Raw genomic sequence first — 21,578 nt, 5'->3', positions numbered from 1 at the left:
AGTTTGAGGGAGAGGCCTCCTGTTGAAGGGGAGTTTGAGGGAGAGGCCTCCTGTTGAGGGAGGCCTCCTGTTAAAGGGGAGTTTGAGGAGAGGCCTCCTGTTGAAGGGGAGTTTGAGGGAGAGGCCTCCTGCTGAAGGGGAGTTTGAGGGAGAGGCCTCCTGTTGAAGGGGAGTTTGAGGGAGAGGCCTCCTGTTGAAGGGGAGTTTGAGGCCTCCTGTTGAAGGGGAGTTTGAGGGGAGCGTGAGGCCTCCTGTTGAAGGGGAGTTTGAGGGGGAGAGGCCTCCTGTTGAAGGGGAGTTTGAGGGAGAGGCCTCCTGTTAGTGGGGAGCGTGAGGCCTCCTGTTAAGGGGGCGTTTGAGGGAGAGGCCTCCTGTTGAAGGGGAGTTTGAGTGAGGCCTCCTGTTGAAGGGGAGTTTGAGGGTGAGGCCTCCTGTTGAAGGGGAGCGTGAGGCCTCCTGTTGAGGGGGTTTGAGGAGGCCTCCTGTTGAAGGGGAGTTTGAGGTGAGGCCTCCTGTTGAAGGGGAGTTTGAGCGTGAGGCCTCCTGTTAGTGGGGAGCGTGAGGCCTCCTGTTAGTGGGGAGCGTGAGGCCTCCTGTTGAAGGGGAGCGTGAGGCCTCCTGTTGAAGGGGAGCGTGGGAAGGGGAGCGTGAGGCCTCCTGTTGAAGGGGAGCGTGAGGCCTCCTGTTGAAGGGGAGCGTGAGGCCTCCTGTTGAAGGGGAGCGTGAGGCCTCCTGTTGAAGGGGAGCGTGAGGCCTCCTGTTGAAGGGGAGCGTGAGGCCTCCTGTTGAAGGGGAGCGTGAGGCCTCCTGTTGAAGGGGAGCGTGAGGCCTCCTGTTGAAGGGGAGCGTGAGGCCTCCTGTTGAAGGGGCGTGAGGCCTCCTGTTGAAGGGGAGCGTGAGGCCTCCTGTTGAAGGGGAGCGTGAGGCCTCCTGTTGAAGGGGAGCGTGAGGCCTCCTGTTGAAGGGGAGCGTGAGGCCTCCTGTTGAAGGGGAGCGTGAGGCCTCCTGTTGAAGGGGAGCGTGAGGCCTCCTGTTGAAGGGGAGCGTGAGGCCTCCTGTTGAAGGGGAGCGTGAGGCCTCCTGTTGAAGGGGAGCGTGAGGCCTCCTGTTGAAGGGGAGCGTGAGGCCTCCTGTTGAAGGGGAGCGTGAGGCCTCCTGTTGAAGGGGAGCGTGAGGCCTCCTGTTAGTGGGGAGCGTGAGGCCTCCTGTTAGTGGGGAGCGTGAGGCCTCCTGTTAGTGGGGAGCGTGAGGCCTCCTGTTAGTGGGGAGCGTGAGGCCTCCTGTTAGTGGGGAGCGTGAGGCCTCCTGTTAGTAGGGAGCGTGAGGCCTCCTGTTAGTGGGGAGCGTGAGGCCTCCTGTTGAAGGGGAGCGTGAGGCCTCCTGTTGAAGGGGAGCGTGAGGCCTCCTGTTGAAGGGGAGCGTGAGGCCTCCTGTTGAAGGGGAGCGTGAGGCCTCCTGTTGGAGGGGAGCGTGAGGCCTCCTGTTAGTGGGGAGCGTGAGGCCTCCTGTTAGTGGGGAGCGTGAGGCCTCCTGTTAGTAGGGAGCGTGAGGCCTCCTGTTAGTAGGGAGCGTGAGGCCTCCTGTTGAAGGGGAGCGTGAGGCCTCCTGTTAAGTATCACAATCCCGGGCAGTATCACAACCGGTCATGATTGGGAGTTCCATAAGATGCCGCACAATTGACCCAGCCATCGTCTGAGTATGGGGAGGGTTTGGCTGAGGAGGCTTTACTTGGCTCACTGCGCTTTAGCGACTCCTTGTGGTGGGCCAGGCGCCTGCAGGCTGATTCCAGTTGTCAGTTGAACTGTTTTTCCTCTGATACGTTGGTGCGGCTGGCTTCCGGGTTAAGTGGGCAGGTGTTAAGAAGCGCGGTTTGGCTGGTCATGTTTTAAAGGACGCATGATTTCGACCTTCGCCTCCCGAGCTGGATGGGGAGTTGCAGCGATGAGACGAGAGAAATTAAGGAGGAAAATTGTGTCAATTTGAAATAAAGCAGCACTTTGTGAATGTCCTGAAGACCATAACCTTGGTGATCCTCCTGTTTTCTGTAATTAGCTGTGAGCTCCAGATGCTATTTATGAGCTGTTGCTAACACCAACCTGGAGAGGCCCTCAGGCCCTAGTGTATTGAGCTGTTGCTAACACCAACCTGGAGAGGCCCTCAGGCCCTAGTGTATTGAGCTGTTGCTAACACCAACCTGGAGAGGCCCTCAGGCCCTAGTGTATTGAGCTGTTGCTAACACCAACCTGGAGAGGCCCTCAGGCCCTAGTGTATTGAGCTGTTGCTAACACCAACCTGGAGAGGCCCTCAGGCCCTAGTGTATTGAGTTGTTGCTGGAGAGGCCCTCAGGCCCTAGTGTATTGAGCTGTTGCTAACACCAACCTGGAGAGGCCCTCAGGCCCTAGTGTATTGAGCTGTTGCTAACACCAACCTGGAGAGGCCCTCAGGCCCTAGTGTATTGAGCTGTTGCTAACACCAACCTGGAGAGGCCCTCAGGCCCTAGTGTATTGAGCTGTTGCTGGAGAGGCCCTCAGGCCCTAGTGTATTGAGCTGTTGCTAACACCAACCTGGAGAGGCCCTCAGGCCCTAGTGTATTGAGCTGTTGCTGGAGAGGCCCTCAGGCCCTAGTGTATTGAGCTGTTGCTAACACCAACCTGGAGAGGCCCTCAGGCCCTAGTGTATTGAGCTGTTGCTGGAGAGGCCCTCAGGCCCTAGTGTATTGAGCTGTTGCTAACACCAACCTGGAGAGGCCCTCAGGCCCTAGTGTATTGAGCTGTTGCTGGAGAGGCCCTCAGGCCCTAGTGTATTGAGCTGTTGCTGGAGAGGCCCTCAGGCCCTCGTGTTTTGAGCTGTTGCTAACACCAACCTGGAGAGGCTCTCAGGCCCTAGTGTATTGAGCTGTTGCTGGAGAGGCCCTCAGGCCCTCGTGTTTTGAGCTGTTGCTAACCCCAACCTGGAGAGGCCCTCGGGCCCCAGTGTATATAAGTGGGTTTATTTAACAGTTGCCTCTTCTTAATTGGTTGAATTCTTAGAGGATCTTGGCTCAATGGTTTCTCATCGCAAACCAAGGGGAAAATGTGATTTAAAAATATATATATATATATAAAACTCCCCAGACTTCCTCTATACAGCCTTGTGGGACACAGTTATGTCCTTTATTTTTCCAGAGGAACATCATTTGGCTTAACGTCTCCCTGCAGACGTGCTTGCCTGTGATATCGGAACATCTGTTAAAATATATGGTGGAAAGAAAGGACAGAGTGGATTGAGGTGGAACTATCGAGTTACAGTGCGCTTGGAAGACTTCTGTTTATGGTTTGTTTTTGTCATTGCAAGTAATGCAATGTGACAGTCCATATGTGTCCGTGATACGAATTCATTATTTCCAGTTTTGGGCATCTTCATTCTTGTAAAGTGAAAATCAGATAGAAGTTTTTGGAATTCCTTCATCTTTTCACTGCCACCAAATGGCATGTATAAGGTTTCTGTTAATGAAAATAAAAAATGTTAATGAATTAAGTAATTGGTGTGAGTAACAAGAATTGAAAGTAGATCATGTATTCAAAGCTGTGGGGGAAAACTAACACATTTATTCAGTCAATGTGCATACAAGTGGCTTTTCAGGTCTTCCCGTAACGAAAGATCACGTTCTCATAAGGCTTTGCTGTGCTCTTCAGAAAGTGTCCAACTGATTTGTGCAATTTAGCATGACATCTCTATGAACCTTGAAATGAATTACCCTCGTTGTTCTCATTCTTATGTAGTTTCTTATACAGCGCCTTCAGAAACTGTTCACACCCCTTGACTTTTTCCACATTTTGTTGTGTTACAAAGTGGGATTAAAATTGATTTAATTGTCTTTTTTTTGTATGTCAACGACGTACACAAAATACTCATGTCAAAGTGGAAGACGAATACATCTTGATTAGATAAGTATTCAACTCTCTGAGTCAATACATGTTACAATCAGCTTTGGCAGCGATTACAGCTGATTTGGTTGTTCTGGGTAATTCCTGAAGAGCTTTGTACACCTGCATCGCTACCCATCGCTCCACAAAAGCCACGTCCCTTGCAGAGCAAAGGGGGAACCACTACTTCAAGGTCTCAGAGCGAGTGACGTCACCGATTTGAAACACTATTAGCGCGCAACACCGCTAACTAGCTAGCCATTTCACATCGGTTACATCGGCCAATGCCAGCAAATCTCAATCTAATCTCACTTGTAACACACTTTTTTTTTGGGGGGGGGGGGTGTGAGGGTGAGAATACTTTCTAAAGGCATTTTAGCTCCACCATTGTTCATGGTTGGGTTAGCCATCACATTGATTGTGTGTTTTGTTGTGTTGCAGGAGCTGGCTAGCTGTGGATGGAACAGGAAAGAGAAACACCGACTGGCGCCCAACGTGGTGGCGTTTACACGGAGGTTCAACCAGGTGAGTCCTCCTTAGGAAGAAATGTTTCTCTGTTCAATAATAGGTTCACAAATACATTCACATCATCATAGACCGGAATGTCTCGGTTTATATTATGGCATATTACATAGTAGCTGGGTTTTTATATCACGGTTTCTTGAGTTGTAGTGCGAGGACCACACACCATGGGGATTTATTATTGCAATATTCACGCTGAATGGTGTTTTTAAAACACCTTCAAAACCCATTTCTGTGTTTTTGGAGCCTTTTTTCATGATTTGTTCTGTGTGTAAATGCAGAATGAGTATGAGGAAGTCTATCGCTGGTGGGGTAAGTGAAATCTCACAACAACAAAAAGGGTCTGGACACTTCCATAACATCCCATTTTACACAGATTGGGTCAAACAAAAAAAAAAAAGAAGAGTGAACTTGTCTTGTGAACCCATTTGATCTATTTTATAAAAGAATACCATATAAAAGGTTCATTCATACATTTCTGGTGTTTTTTTTTCCAGAACTTGGTTGCGTGATTTGTCATTTTATAAAAACCTGATGCTATTTAATCTTGTTCCTCAGGAATTTGTAGAGGAAGAAGAAAATGAGATCTGTTTTACTTTTGTATGTCTAGAGAAAACCCCTTACGGTGAAATGAATAGCGTAGCAGAGCAGTGGGCCTACCTTTTTTCTCATTACTCCCTCTCTTCACCTCATCTTCTCCCACCGCCCTAATCCCATGGGCATCACTGGACAAAAAAATGAAACCGGACATCATTTGGTTTACCCTCATCATCGTTGGTAGAGGCATAATAACCTTAATAGGTGTTTGCTAATGGAATACACTTATTCTGTGACCTGCTCTTCTTTTCACTTCATAAGGAATAATTCAAACCAGACGTGAAAGACCATTAAAATACATAAAATGTTACCACAGACAACAGATCCATATACCAAATTGCTGAGGATACACACACAAAGAAGTCAAGAGACTAGTTTTCGTTGTGGTCCTTTTTTCTTTAATGAGATTTGAAGTCTTACAATTATGTTTTTCTTTTACACTTTCCCGTCACAAAATGGCCCGGCTTCAAAGCTTTTGCATCAAAAAGGTTTACCGTGTTACGCTGGCTCTCACCTCCCTGTTTCTGTTTCTGTGTGTCATTGGCTCTCACCTCCCTGTTTCTGTTTCTGTGTGTCATTGGCTCTCACTTGGTCCTGTCTGTTGGGCTCGTACCCTCTGCAGCTTCGATCTCAAACTGTGCCCAACTGGTGACGGCTATGCCATTAAACTATTATCGGCCTCACGTGGCTCCCTAACTGGAAACGCAGGGTGGAAATACTATTAGCCGATCTCTACAGGCGGTTTGCCAGCTTGTTTCTTTTTCTTCCTTTTTGTCCCCGTCCCACTCCACCCCCCCTTTTGTCCTCGTCCCACTCCACCCCCTTTTTGTCCCCGTCCCACTCCACACCCCTTTTGTCCTCGTCCCACTCCACCCCCTTTGTCCCCGTCCCACTCCACCCCCCTTTTGTCCTCGTCCCACTCCACCCCCCTTTTGTCCCCGTCCCCACTCCACACCCCTTTTGTCCTCGTCCCACTCCACCCCCCTTTTGTCCCTGTCCCACTCCACCCCCCTTTTGTCCTCGTCCCACTCCACCCCCCTTTTGTCCTCGTCCCACTCCACCCCCCTTTTGTCCTCGTCCCACTCCACCCCCTTTTGTCCTCGTCCCACTCCACCCCCCTTTTGTCCTCGTCCCACTCCACCCCCTTTTGTCCTCGTCCCACTCCACCCCCCTTTTGTCCTCGTCCCACTCCACCCCCCTTTTGTCCTCGTCCCACCCACCCCCCTTTTGTCCTCGTCCCACTCCACCCCCTTTTGTCCCCGTCCCACTCCACCCCCCTTTTGTCCCCGTCCCACTCCACCCCCCTTTTGTCCCCGTCCCACCCACCCCCCTTTTTGTCTCCGTCTCACTCCACCCCCCCCTTTTGTCCCCGTCCCACTCCACCCCCCTTTTTGTCTCCGTCCCACTCCACCCCCCTTTTGTCCCCGTCCCACTCCACCCCCCTTTGGTCCTCGTCCCACTCCACCCCCCTTTTGTCCCCGTCCCACTCCACCCCCTTTGGTCCTCGTCCCACTCCACCCCCCTTTTGTCCCCGTCCCACTCCACCCCCCTTTTGTCCCCGTCCCACTCCACCCCCCTTTTGTCTCCGTCCCACTCCACCCCCCCTTTTGTCTCCGTCCCACTCCACCCGCCCTTTTGTCTCCGTCCCACTCCACCCCCCTTTTGTCTCTGTCTCACTCCCCCCTTTTGTCCCCGTCCCACTCCACCCCCCTTTTGTCTCTGTCTCACTCCACTCCCCCTTTTGTCCCCGTCCCACTCCACCCCCCTTTTGTCCCCCCTCTCCACCCCCCTTTTGTCCCCCCACTCCACCCCCCTTTTGTCCCCGTCTCACTCCACCCCCCTTTTGTCTCCGTCTCACTCCAACCCCCTTTTGTCCCCGTCCCACTCCACCCCCCTTTTGTCCCCGTCCCACTCCACCCCCCTTTTGTCTCCGTCTCACTCCACCCCCCCCCCTTTTGTCCCCGTCCCACTCCACCCCCCTTTTGTTCCCGTCTCACTCCACCCCCCTTTTGTCCCCGTCCCCACCCCCCTTTTTGTCCCCGTCCCACTCCACCCCCCTTTTGTCTCCGTCTCACTCCAACCCCCCTTCTGTCCCCGTCCCACCCCCCCCCTTGTCCCCCCTTTTGTCTCCATCTCACTCCAACCCCCCTTTTGTCTCTATCTCACTCCACTCCCCCTTTTGTCCCCGTCCCACTCTACCCCCCCGCCTTTTGTCCCCGTCCCTCTCCACCCCCCTTTGTCCCTGTCTCACTCCACCCCCCTTTTGTCCCCGTCCCACTCCAACCCCCCTTTTGTCTCTATCTCACTCCAACCCCCCTTCTGTCCCCGTCCCACTCCAACCCCCCTTTGTCTCTATCTCACTCCACTCCCCCCTTTTGTCCCCGTCCCACTCCACCCCCCCGCCTTTTGTCCCTGTCTCACTCCACCCCACCCCACCCCCCTTTGTCTCCGTCTCACTCCAACCCCCCTTTGTCCCCCCTCTCCACCCCCCTTTGTCCCTGTCTCACTCCACCCCACCCCCCTTTTGTCTCCGTCTCACTCCACCCCCCTTTTGTCCCCGTCCCTCTCCCCCCGCCCTTTTGTCTCCGTCCCACTCCACCACCCTTTTGTCTCCGTCCCACTCCACCCCCTTTTGTCTTCGTCCCACTCCACCCCCCTTTTGTCTCCGTCTCACTCCAACTCCCCCTTTTGTCCCCGTCCCTCTCCAACCCCCTTTTTGTCTCCGTCTCACTCCACCTCCCCTTTTGTCCCCGTCCCACTCCACCCCCCTTTTGTCCCTGTCCCACTCCACCCCCTTTGGTCCTCGTCCCACTCCACCCCCCTTTTTGTCTCCGTCTCACTCCATCCCCCCTTTGTCCTTGTCCCACTCCACCCCCCTTTTGTCTCCGTCTCACTCCCCCCTTTTGTCCCCGTCCCACCCACCCCCCTTTTGTTCCCGTCTCACTCCCCCCTTTGTCCCCGTCTCACTCCACCTCCCCCCTTTTGTCCCCGTCTCACTCCAACCACCCCCCTTTTGTCCCCGTCCCACTCCACCCCCCTTTTGTCTCCGTCTCACTCCACTCCCCCCTTTTGTCCCCGTCCCCACTCCACCCCCCTTTTGTCCCCCCTCTCCACCCCCCCTTTGTCCCCGTCCCACTCCACCCCCCTTTTGTTCCCGTCTCACTCCCCCCTTTTGTCCCCGTCTCACTCCACCCCCCTTTTGTCTCCGTCTCACTCCAACCCCCCTTTTGTCCCCGTCCCACTCCACCCCCCCTTTTGTCCCCGTCTCACTCCACCCCCCTTTTGTCCCCGTCCCTCTCCACCCCCCTTTTGTCTCCGTCTCACTCCAGCCCCCCTCTGTCCCCGTCCCACTCCAACCCCCCTTCTGTCCCCGTCCCACTCCAACCCCCCTTTTGTCTCTATCTCACTCCACTCCCCCCTTTTGTCCCCGTCCCACTCCACCCCCCGCCTTTTGTCCCTGTCTCACTCCACCCCACCCCACCCCCCTTTTGTCTCCGTCTCACTCCAACCCCCCTTTTGTCCCCGTCCCTCTCCACCCCCTTTTGTCCCCGTCCCACTCCACCCCCCTTTTGTCTCCGTCTCACTCCAACCCCCCTTTTGTCCCCGTCCCTCTCCATCCCCGCCCTTTAGTCTCCGTCCCCTCCACCACCCTTTTGTCTCCGTCCCACTCCACCACCCTTTTGTCTCCGTCCCACTCCACCCACCCTTTTGTCTCCGTCCCACTCCACCCGCCCTTTTGTCTCCGTCCCACTCCACCCACCCTTTTGTCTCCGTCCCACTCCACCACCCTTTTGTCTCCGTCCCACTCCACCACCCTTTTGTCTTATCTCCGTCTTTATTGGCAGTCGGAGGGTACAGATATAGAAAGAAATAAAGACATTGATTTCATTTGAAACCCTGGTTTGTAAACTAAAGAAAACCTTTGGTTTGAATGGAATATCTTTTAATGTGAGGACGGACACGACGTAGTCCGAGCGACACTGACGATGACATTCCTCAGCGACTGCCGATCCAGCTGGACACAGCTCTTCAACAGGGCTGTTCATTATCCCCACGTTGGGGCTCATGGGGACAGCCCTGTAGGCAGCTCCCTAGTCAGTGTTCTACTGGAAATAACCTGGTCTATTGTTCATTATCCCCACGTTGGGGGATAACGTTGCTGGTCCATTGTTCATTATCCCCACGTTGGGGGATAACGTTGCTGGTCCATTGTTCATTATCCCCACGTTGGGGGATAACGTTGCTGGTCCATTGTTCATTATCCCCACGTTGGGGGATAACGTTGCGGGTCCATTGTTCATTATCCCCACGTTGGGGGATAACGTTGCTGGTCCATTGTTCATTATCCCCACGTTGGGGATAACGCTATGGGTCCATTGTTCATTATCCCCACGTTGGGGGATAACGTTGCTGGTCCATTGTTCATTATCCCCACGTTGGGGGATAACGTTGCTGGTTCATTATCCCCACGTTGGGGGATAACGTTGCTGGTCCATTGTTCATTATCCCGACGTTGGGGGATAACGCTGCTGGTCCATTGTTCATTATCCCCACGTTGGGGATAACGTTGCTGGTCCATTGTTCATTATCCCCACGTTGGGGGATAACGTTGCTGGTCCATTGTTCATTATCCCCACGTTGGGGGATAGCGTTGCTGGTCCATTGTTCATTATCCCCACGTTGGGGGATAACGTTGCTGGTCCATTGTTCATTATCCCCACGTTGGGGGATAACGTTGCTGGTCCATTGTTCATTATCCCCACGTTGGGGGATAACGTTGCTGGTCCATTGTTCATTATCCCCACGTTGGGGGATAACGTTGCTGGTCCATTGTTCATTATCCCCACGTTGGGGGATAACGCTGCGGTCCATTGTTCATTATCCCCACGTTGGGGGATAACGTTGCTGGTCCATTGTTCATTATCCCCACGTTGGGGGATAACGTTGCTGGTCCATTGTTCATTATCCCCACGTTGGGGGATAACGTTGCTGGTCCATTGTTCATTATCCCCACGTTGGGGGATAACGTTGCTGGTCCATTGTTCATTATCCCCACGTTGGGGGATAACGTTGCTGGTCCATTGTTCATTATCCCCACGTTGGGGATAACGTTGCTGGTCCATTGTTCATTATCCCCACGTTGGGGGATAACGTTGCTGGTCCATTGTTCATTATCCCCACGTTGGGGGATAACGTTGCTGGTCCATTGTTCATTATCCCCACGTTGGGGGATAACGTTGCTGGTCCATTGTTCATTATCCCCACGTTGGGGGATAACGTTGCTGGTCCATTGTTCATTATCCCCACGTTGGGGGATAACGTTGCTGGTCCATTGTTCATTATCCCCACGTTGGGGGATAACGTTGCTGGTCCATTGTTCATTATCCCCACGTTGGGAGATAACGTTGCTGGTCCATTGTTCATTATCCCCACGTTGGGGGATAACGTTGCGGGTCCATTGTTCATTATCCCCACGTTGGGGGATAACGTTGCTGGTTCATTATCCCCACGTTGGGGGATAACGTTGCTGGTTCATTATCCCCACGTTGGGGGATAACGTTGCTGGTTTGTTCATTATCCCCACGTTGGGGGATAACGTTGCTGGTCCATTGTTCATTATCCCCACGTTGGGGGATAACGTTGCTGGTCCATTGTCCATTATCCCCACGTTGGGGGATAACGTTGCTGGTCCATTGTCCATTATCCCCACGTTGGGGGATAACGTTGCTGGTCCATTGTTCATTATCCCCACGTTGGGGGATAACGTTGCTGGTCCATTCACCACTAAAGGTACAATACATTTGGGAGTTTTGTAGAACGTCTTTACTTATTTGAATTATTACGTCTTTGCGGGAAGTTGGAACTAAAAGAAAAAAAAAGGACTCACTCGGAGCATATTCCATTTTCTTTCCCGACTTCCCCCGGAAGGCATTGTACAGTCCAAGGCAAGACGTTGCATTAATGCCAAAATACAGTTATTGACAGTCATTTAATTGCTGTAATTGGCCTGTTTAATCTCACACATTTCTAACTTTAATGCTATTCCTTTGTTTTCAGTTGCGTAAGTACAAATGTAATTGTCTCAAAGGAGAAGTTATGTTTATTTTCCCAGTCCTCATTTTTTCTAAGTGCAATTTAGAAGCATATACTTGGATTGCTGATATTTAGCCATTTACGTTTATGATCTATTTATCATGGAAGCATTTGTTACCATTACAGCCAAGTCATAACTAGAAACAGATCGGGACCACTTTGAAATAAATCCTTTCTCTTTTTTTTCCCCATTTGTTGCCAAAATGGAAGAGTACTGAGTTAACTTAAATAAACGTCCATATTTAGACTTAAATGACTTAAATGACCAGTCTCTTAGCTGGTGGTTGGGTCTGTTTTTTTTTTTACGACACAATTAGACCAAACATGACTAGCTGGCTCCATGGTTCTGGAAAGATGGCCACACATGTAAAGGAAGGTTAGGTACTTGTTGAAGGGTCACCTGCATACGCCTTCATAGGCCAGAGAGAAAGAGGTCCTCTGAAAGATCCCAATTCCCCCTCCAGCTTCCTTTTACATCCTTGTCCATCGAAGGACATCTGGGTGACTGTTTCACGAACATGGAGGGTATCTGGGATTCTCTCTTGGATTCCCGTAAACACTTGAGATGTTGACTGTTGCATGACCACTGAAGCATAATCGGCAGAATGGTTCAAACCAATCGTGCATTACATTTTCTTTTTTATATATATATAGCGTCTTGGAAACGGGAGAAACGGGATGTAAACGTTTTAGTCGCTGATTGGCGAGGAATTCAAAAAAAACTTTTTTAAAACAGTAAGTCCCCCTATTTAGGGGACTTTAAGTAGTTCTGCACCATTTCCCGGCCGACATTGTTGTGTACAGTGTGTCCCGCTTGTCCCGACGCGTTCGTTTTCTGGCCTATCCAAACAAAGGATCCATTTCCTGTGAACCTCGCAGCTCCGCTTACAATACGGCATATGAAGTGGGAGGAGCCTAGCGATCGCAGCAAAGCAGCACCATCTTGTTGTGAAGTTCGCAGATGGATTTCAAAATAATTTAGTAGAATTGAAACAAGACCTCTTGGTCACAGAGGGATGGTGCCTAAAGATGACGATGTGGCGAGTAATAAGCGTTACTATGCGTTGTTTATGGCCCTCGTGATAATTACTTTTGCGTATTGTCTATTTAGGTGGAAATACACATTTTGGCATTACATTTAGCAGGTTTAAAGGAGGTTTTCCTTTTCGCTGTAGTGTTGCACACAACGGATGTGTTTTGATTACGGCTTGAGAAATGGTAGGTTTGCTATATCCCTCACCCAATGTCCTGAGGGGAAACAAACGCACACTGTTATTTCACAACAGGCAAAAGCATAATTGTGATGCCATTGGTCCTGGCCATGTTGCTGAACTCGTTTAGTATATGAATTTGTGTTAACGTGTTCTTTTTGTATAATATGTATCAAAACATTTTTTTTATTTCAGATTGATCCCGTGTAGCATTACCATGTGTTGTTGTCGGTTTAATTTTGGTTCCATTCTCCTCTGCGGGTTAATTTCCTGGGAGCGTTTTAGCTGGGATGAAGCCATAGTTTGAAAGGAGACTCAGAGATGCTCCAAGGAGTGGAGTGATATTAACCATGTTATTGACTTAAATTGTTCTACTGATACATTCTTGGAGGTTTATGTTGACCTAAGGAGTGAATGATTCATTGACACTGGGATTACACTGAGCTCCTTTTTTTTTTTTTAAGTGTCTCTTGGCCTCCGCTGAGATAAAAATGCCATGTTGTCATAGCGAGTATTGAATCATCCCTTCCATCACATGATCAACCTCAGAACTGCCTGTGTCTCTCTCTCTCTATCGCTCTTTATCTCTCGCTCTCACACACTCACCACTCTCCACTTCCACTCTGGAACGTGTGGGGGTTCCCTGGCAGGTGGAGAGCTTTGAGCCGCAGTAGCCGCCCACAACATTCACGGAAAGAATGATGATGATGATGATACTGTTAGGGGGGTACTCTCCAAGTTGCATATCGGTTTCCCCGTTCTCTCCTCCACTCCTTCTCAAGGCCCTGTTGCAGAACCATAGCGAATTCCTCATAGGTACCCAGGATACAGGGAGCCCTGGTGCCCTTAGAGCTTAGCGAGGGATTAGACCCCGTCCAACACTCAACGTCTCTGGCGCCTCCTCAAAGGGCTTTCGGATAAGTGTGTCTCGTTAGCTCATGAGCAACGGCCCAATTTGTGTCAGATGGCAACGGTGGAAAGCAGCACAGTGGATGATGTAATGAGTCTTTCAACCCGCTAAAAAATGTTTTTTTTTTAAAGGCTCCTCCTGATCCAAGCACATTGCACTAGTATCCATCTTAAGGATTGCCACGAGCGCTAGTTTGAAAGGTGTAACATTCTGATCAGTCACGTCCTCAAGCCAGAGGTTTAGCTCATTGCAGGTTACCCGTTTGAAAAGGGAGTTTTAGACTGACCATCACCAGATCTTCATTATGGTGCTAATTTAGGTGAATTTGCTCTTTTTTTAAATGTATTTTTCTTTTTTAAGTGTCCCTTTGACATCAATGCATTACTGAGTGAACATTTGACCTAAATCGAAGTTAGGATTTACAGCTGAATCAAGGTGAATGAAGACCATTTGAACAGCTTCCCAAATCCCAGACCGTAGGCCATGGAACGGTGCCAGTTAAATGTCTTCACAGCCACTCCGATCAGACTGTTACTTACTATGCTTCGAAGGTGGAGCTCAGACATTGCTAGAGTTTTTACATTTCGAAACATAATATTTTATAACTCGGAACACCATCTGTCCTTTGCCCTGAGCCTGCCTGCGATGTTAAAAGACAAGTTCACTCTTCTTTTTTCTTTTTTTTTTTGACCCAATCTGTGTAAAATGGGATGTTATGGAAGTGTCCAGACCCTTTTTGTTGTTGTGAGATTTCACTTACCCCACCAGCGATAGACTTCCTCATACTCATTCTGCATTTACACACAGAACAAATCATGAAAAAAGGCTCCAAAAACACAGAAATATGTTATTTTAGATGTTGGACGCATGAAATTGTGTCATTCCTGAACTTTATCCTCAACGTTGCGTTCCAGTTTGTTGGAATTGAGCAATACTTTTACGTGTGCATGCTACACAGAGAAGCATTATTAAGGATCCCTGTTAGCTGTTGCCAAGGCAACAAACTGGATGCAGTCTATCACAGTACCATCCGTTTTGTTACCAAAGCCCCATATACTACCCACCACTGCGACCTGTACGCTGTCGTTGGCTGGCCCTCGCTTCATACTCGTCGCCAAACCCACTGCTCCAGGTCATCTACAAGACCCTGCTAGGTAAAGTCCCCCCTTATCTCAGCTCGCTGGTCACCATAGCAGCACCCAACCTGTAGCACGCAATCCAGCAGGTATATCTCTCTGGTCACCCCCAAAACAAACTCTTCCTTTACGCCCCTCTCCTTCCAGTTCTCTGCTGCCAATGACTGGAACGAACTACAAAAATCTCCGAAACCGGAAACACTTATCTCCCTCACTAGCTTTAAGCATCAGCTGTCAGAGCAGCTCACAGATTACTGCACCTGTACATAGCCCATCTATAATTTAGCCCAAACAACTACCTCTTTCCCTACTGTATTTATTTATTTTTCTCCTTTGCACCCCATTGTTTCTATCTCTACTTTGCACATTCTTTCACTGCAAATCTTCCATTCCAGTGTTTTACTTTCACATTTTTACTCTTGAACTTCATTAGCCTTGCTATAACAAAGGGGTTGAATACTTATTGACCAATAAAATATTTCAACTTTTCATTTTCAATTAATTTGTAATAAATTCCAACATAATTCCACTTTGACATTATGGGGTATTATTTTTCTGGTGAGGTGATCTTGATCTCTCCCGGTTTCCGCTGTGACCGTGATGATGTTGGTTTGAGAGGATCCTCAGTGATTTGCTGATGTTATGCGTGTCCCAGGAGAACTACCTCATCTTCAGTTGGAATGGCTAAGACCAAAACATTTCTGAGAGACTAGTTTTATCAATGAACAGCAGATAGTTTAAAATGTTTGTCTTGTCGATGAATAGTTCGAGGTACATTTTTAAATGTATTTTTACTGATGCATAGTGGGACTTTACTATTTATTTGATCAATGAATAGTGGCTAGTTAGTGTTTGTATTATCAATGCATAGTGGGTAGTTAAAGGGTAAGTGGGTAAACAGACATTGTAGTGAGATTTCTCTTTCATATTTCACTACGGTTTGAAGTAATCCACTGAACAGTGGGAGTCTCCGGCTGATGCCTGGGCAGTTTTAACATGGAAACCTGCATCTATATACTTTTCCTTCTCTTATACCATAACAAATTGTATATTACTGTATCCCTGCATAGGTTGTCCCCAAAGGTACACGATCATGTATCTGCTTCACGTTGTGTTGTGTGGTGTACCCAGCATCGGTCCCACCCATGAGCCGTACCTATAGTAAACATCAGGGTTAAAGGTCACCATGTTTGCTAGCAGACAAACATTCAATCACGTTTGAGGCTAATTCACCTTCAGACCATGAACTACTTGCACGGGCCCCATAACCATTCAAAGATTTAGAGTGAAAACGCCCTGTTTCTGGATCCCTATTGTGGAGGTTCTGTTTACTATGATTAGTATCATGGCACATGTTTACAGTGAAGCTTGTTTACTGCCAGATTGAAAATGTATACAGTACTTACAGTGCATAGGATCCCACAGGGCTCCTATTCAGGGCTATAGGCGGGCCCTTTCTGGGCTCCTATTCAGGGCTATTGCCTGGCCAATTCCAGGGCTCCTATTCAGGGCTATAGCTTGCCCCATTCCAGGGCTAGTATCTGAGAAAAGCATTGGAGCTGAAACAAGCCCCTGGGGGACTCGGCAGGAAATATATCATGATGGTTGTCTGTCAAATGGAGGCTTCCCAAGCTTACAGGTGGAAGTCCCAGGATCTGGCTGAATGGTGTTCACTGTAGGATCTCTGGTTTACCCTGTGGTCTCTGTTTCCTCCGGAGCTGTTACAGTAAATCTGACATAGGCCAGAACCAGAAAATTATAGCAGGTTATCTTCCTGTCAAAAACCTAAACCTGTCGTAACAGGAAGGAACTGCCCAGTCAGAACCAGACAGCAGTTCCTGTCACGGTGATAGCCAGTTGAGCTGCGTTACAAGCAAAGTTCATTTATATTTTCCAGTGAAAAACTGAAAAGCAGAGCTTTTGCCCTCACATGATAAAGGAATTAGCCTTCGAGCATAATAAAACTGTCAGATGTAGGTGAAAAGGGCAAGTTGTTGTCAAGAACGGTTTGGATCCATCATGCGTCTCTCCTTCTGTTCACATGGGTGAAATAACTCTGTGTGACACACACACACACACACACACACACACACACACACACACACACACACACACACACACACACACACACACACACACACACACACACACACAATACCACTGCAAATGCCCTTTGTTAAAACTCATTTGGGGTTTGTGAGGCTCTGCCAAGCTAAGCCCATGTGGATGGCGCACAGTGTTTGCGGCACAAATACAATCAAGGAAACCAAATGGCTTTTAATGGGTTTCCATGTCTAGTGTTATTGTGGGTTTTGCTTCAGATTTTCTTCCCATTTTTGTTTTTGTGGGTAAATTCAGAAATGAGTTCTCCTTAAGCTAGTGGTTTTTCTCAATTGAATTTCCCTCCCGGCCTCTAAGGAGATTCATGGACCAGACCTTGTAGGGGTTATGGGCTTGGTTGAACTGTGTTTGCCTTGCCCATTTCTGACAAGACATGCACAGACTCCAGCTGCTATTGCTTTTAATCGCAAAGTTAGAAATGAGTGACTACTGCTCACTAACCACAGTGTTAAGTGAGTGATTCTCACTCGTGACTCTAATCTGATCACCCACAATGGCTATGGAGAGTTAATAAACTGTTGAACGGCATTTTGTTGTTGTTGTTGCAGTGTATGTCTAATAACTTGGGAAACAGTGTAGAGGTAGGCCTATTCATTCCTGGTCGGTCCTTGGGGGTCTCCCGCTAGACTAACTACTAATTTACCAATCTAAAAATGGGCGTAATTTGTCTAATTTTCTATAATAATTTTATGGTAGTAATGGTTGTCTCATTGAAAGAATACCATCTGGTTTCATCCTGCTGTCACGAGTCGATAATGTGAATGCAGACTGATGTCTAGATTGTGTGTGTCTTTTAATACTGTTCTCCATATGTATACTCAGTAATTATGTACTTCTTTTTTTTTTTTTTTTTTTTTTGCAGGTTAGCTTTTGGCTGGTGAGAGAAATTTTGACTGCCCAGACGCTGAAGATCCGAGCAGAAATACTGAGCCATTTTGTTAAAATAGCCAAGGTGAGTTCAGACCACTTGGCCGCTGAGACTATTGGTTCTAGGACGAATGAGAAAATGAACCACACTGTTAGACTCCAGCAACACAGTCAAACACTCAAATCTTCCTCGTATCCTCTGCTTATTGACCAGTGGGTAGGGCTGCTCAACAAAACACACAAACAATAATTGTTACACAAAGTACAGATTTTAGAAAAGAGTCCACTGAATAATAACATAGAAATGGAAACATGATGAACTTGCCCTACATCCACACTGGTGTGAATATTCCTTCCTTTGTAGCCATACTAGTCAGCCAGTGTCACTGAGGAAACATCCCATTTAGCGCCTGCTGTATCTTAACGCATGGCAAAATGTTGTTGTGCAATCCAGAGGTTCTCCTGCGACCGACAAGACAAAACAAACCCTTGGGAGTAGTACCTCTAATGGCCACTAGGCCTTGAGGTTCACACAAATACTGCTGTCCCTATGGACGCTTGTTCACTCGGAGCTCCCCTCAGTTCACCATTTAATTCATTCATTAAAAGTTGGAGTAGATCCCCCACACACACACACAGTTTATCTATAATACTATACACAGATATTCAGTTTGATTAGTTCACTGTCAACTGAACATGTAGCACCTAAGTTATCAAGCATATTGAGGGTAGTTAGCTAAAGTACTATGTCAACAGTTTACAGCGTATTGAGGGTAGTTGGCAGCGTATTGAGGGTAGTTGGCAGCGTATTGAGGGTAGTTGGCAGCGTATTGAGGGTAGTTGGCAGCGTATTGAGGGTAGTTGGCAGCGTATTGAGGGTAGTTGGCAGCGTATTGAGGGTAGTTGGCAGCGTATTGAGGGTAGTTAGCTAAAGTAATATGTCAACAGTTTACAGCGTATTGAGGGTAGTTGGCAGAGCATTGAGGGTAGTTGGCAGAGCATTGAGGGTAGTTGGCAGAGCATTGAGGGTAGTTGGCAGAGCATTGAGGGTAGTTGGCAGAGCATTGAGGGTAGTTGGCAGCGTATTGAGGGTAGTTGGCAGAGCATTGAGGGTAGTTGGCAGAGCATTGAGGGTAGTTGGCAGAGCATTGAGGGTAGTTGGCAGAGCATTGAGGGTAGTTGGCAGAGCATTGAGGGTAGTTGGCAGAGCATTGAGGGTCAACATTGAGGGTAGTTGGCAGAGCATTGAGGGTAGTTGGCAGCGTATTGAGGGTAGTTGGCAGCGTATTGAGGGTAGTTGGCAGCGTATTGAGGGTAGTTGGCAGCGTATTGAGGGTAGTTGGCAGCGTATTGAGGGTAGTTGGCAGCGTATTGAGGGTAGTTAGCTAAAGTAATATGTCAACAGTTTACAGCGTATTGAGGGTAGTTGGCAGAGCATTGAGGGTAGTTGGCAGAGCATTGAGGGTAGTTGGCAGAGCATTGAGGGTAGTTGGCAGAGCATTGAGGGTAGTTGGCAGCGTATTGAGGGTAGTTAGCTAAAGTAATATGTCAACAGTTTACAGCGTATTGAGGGTAGTTGGCAGAGCATTGAGGGTAGTTGGCAGAGCATTGAGGGTAGTTGGCAGAGCATTGAGGGTAGTTGGCAGAGCATTGAGGGTAGTTGGCAGCGTATTGAGGGTAGTTGGCAGAGCATTGAGGGTAGTTGGCAGAGCATTGAGGGTAGTTGAGAGCATTGGTAGTTGGCAGAGCATTGAGGGTAGTTGGCAGAGCATTGAGGGTAGTTGGCAGAGCATTGAGGGTAGTTGGCAGCGTATTGAGGGTAGTTGGCAGCGTATTGAGGGTAGTTGGCAGCGTATTGAGGGTAGTTGGCAGCGTATTGAGGGTAGTTGGCAGCGTATTGAGGGTAGTTGGCAGCGTATTGAGGGTAGTTAGCTAAAGTAATATGTCAACAGTTTACAGCGTATTGAGGGTAGTTGGCAGAGCATTGAGGGTAGTTGGCAGAGCATTGAGGGTAGTTGGCAGAGCATTGAGGGTAGTTGGCAGAGCATTGAGGGTAGTTGGCAGAGCATTGAGGGTAGTTGGCAGCGTATTGAGGGTAGTTGGCAGCGTATTGAGGGTAGTTGGCAGAGCATTGAGGGTAGTTGGCAGAGCATTGAGGGTAGTTGGCAGAGCATTGAGGGTAGTTGGCAGAGCATTGAGGGTAGTTGGCAGAGCATTGAGGGTAGTTGGCAGAGCATTGAGGGTAGTTGGCAGCGTATTGAGGGTAGTTGGCAGCGTATTGAGGGTAGTTGGCAGAGCATTGAGGGTAGTTGGCGCGTATTGAGGGTAGTTGGCAGAGCATTGAGGGTAGTTGGCAGAGCATTGAGGGTAGTTGGCAGAGCATTGAGGGTAGTTGGCAGCGCATTGAGGGTAGTTGGCAGCGCATTGAGGGTAGTTGGCAGCGTATTGAGGGTAGTTGGCAGCGTATTGAGGGTAGTTGGCAGCGTATTGAGGGTAGTTGGCAGAGCATTGAGGGTAGTTGGCAGAGCATTGAGGGTAGTTGGCAGAGCATTGAGGGTAGTTGGCAGCGCATTGAGGGTAGTTGGCAGCGCATTGAGGGTTGAGGGCATTGAGGGTAGTTGGCAGCGCATTGAGGGTAGTTGGCAGCGCATTGAGGGTAGTTAGCAGCGTATTGAGGGTAGTTGGCAGCGTATTGAGGGTAGTTGGCAGCGTATTGAGGGTAGTTGGCAGCGTATTGAGGGTAGTTGGCAGCGTATTGAGGGTAGTTGGCAGCGTATTGAGGGTAGTTGGCAGCGTATTGAGGGTAGTTGGCAGCGTATTGAGGGTAGTTGGCAGCGTATTGAGGGTAGTTGGCAGCGTATTGAGGGTAGTTGGCAGCGTATTGAGGGTAGTTGGCTGAGTTTATATGTCAATAGGTAGCAGCGTATTGAGGGTAGTTGGCAGCGTATTGAGGGTAGTTAGCAGAGCATTGAGGGTAGTTGGCAGCGTATTGAGGGTAGTTAGCTAAAGTAATGTCAACAGTTTACAGCGTATTGAGGGTAGTTGGCAGAGCATTGAGGGTAGTTGGCAGCGTATTGAGGGTAGTTGGCAGCGTATTGAGGGTAGTTGGCTAAAGTAATATGTCAACAGTTTGCAGCGTATTGAGGGTAGTTGGCAGCGTATTGAGGGTAGTTGGCAGCGTATTGAGGGTAGTTGGCAGCGTATTGAGGGTAGTTGGCAGCGTATTGAGGGTAGTTGGCAGCGTATTGAGGGTAGTTAGCTAAAGTAATATGTCAACAGTTTACAGCGTATTGAGGGTAGTTGGCAGCGTATTGAGGGTAGTTGGCAGCGTATTGAGGGTAGTTGGCAGCGTATTGAGGGTAGTTGGCAGCGTATTGAGGGTAGTTGGCAGCGTATTGAGGGTAGTTGGCAGCGTATTGAGGGTAGTTGGCAGCGTATTGAGGGTAGTTGGCAGCGTATTGAGGGTAATTGGCAGCGTATTGAGGGTAGTTAGCTAAAGTAATATGTCAACAGTTTGCAGCGTATTGAGGGTAGTTGCAGCGTATTTAGGGTAGTTGGCAGCGTATTGAGGGTAGTTGGCAGCGTATTGAGGGTAGTTGGCAGCGTATTGAGGGTAGTTGGCAGAGTATTGAGGGTAGTTGGCAGCGTATTGAGGGTAGTTGGCAGCATATTGAGGGTAGTTGGCAGCGTATTGAGGGTAGTTGGCAGCGTATTGAGGGTAGTTAGCTAAAGTAATATGTCAACAGTTTACAGCGTATTGAGGGTAGTTGGCAGAGCATTGAGGGTAGTTGGCAGAGCATTGAGGGTAGTTGGCAGCGTATTGAGGGTAGTTAGCTAAAGTAATATGTCAACAGTTTACAGCGTATTGAGGGTAGTTGGCAGCGTATTGAGGGTAGTTGGCAGCGTATTGAGGGTAGTTGGCAGCGTATTGAGGGTAGTTGGCAGCGTATTGAGGGTAGTTGGCAGCGTATTGAGGGTAGTTGGCAGCGTATTGAGGGTAGTTGGCAGCGTATTGAGGGTAGTTGGCAGCGTATTGAGGGTAGTTGGCAGCGTATTGAGGGTAGTTGGCAGCGTATTGAGGGTAGTTAGCTAAAGTAATATGTCAACAGTTTGCAGCGTATTGAGGGTAGTTGGCAGCGTATTGAGGGTAGTTGGCAGCGTATTGAGGGTAGTTGGCAGCGTATTGAGGGTAGTTGGCAGCGTATTGAGGGTAGTT

The 21,578-nt window shown here is 48.9% G+C and overlaps 1 protein-coding gene across 6 annotated transcripts in view; it reads left to right on the top strand.

The window, feature by feature from the left end:
- LOC118388042 (ras-specific guanine nucleotide-releasing factor RalGPS1) overlaps nt 1-21,578 on the top strand; it is a 319,864-nt gene that overhangs the window by 96,011 nt on the left and 202,275 nt on the right. For all 6 annotated transcript variants that reach the window (XM_052525026.1, XM_052525027.1, XM_052525028.1 and 3 more), the window contains 2 exons: nt 4,347-4,430; nt 17,358-17,447. In XM_052525026.1, coding sequence (XP_052380986.1) covers nt 4,347-4,430; nt 17,358-17,447 — 174 coding nt within the window. The remainder of the gene's footprint in view (nt 1-4,346; nt 4,431-17,357; nt 17,448-21,578) is intronic.

This window comes from Oncorhynchus keta, chromosome 9, assembly GCF_023373465.1.
Source record: "Oncorhynchus keta strain PuntledgeMale-10-30-2019 chromosome 9, Oket_V2, whole genome shotgun sequence".
Classification (NCBI taxonomy): domain Eukaryota; kingdom Metazoa; phylum Chordata; class Actinopteri; order Salmoniformes; family Salmonidae; genus Oncorhynchus; species Oncorhynchus keta.
The sequence above is the reverse complement of the archived record's forward strand: the minus strand, read 5'-3'. Positions and strand labels throughout refer to the sequence as shown.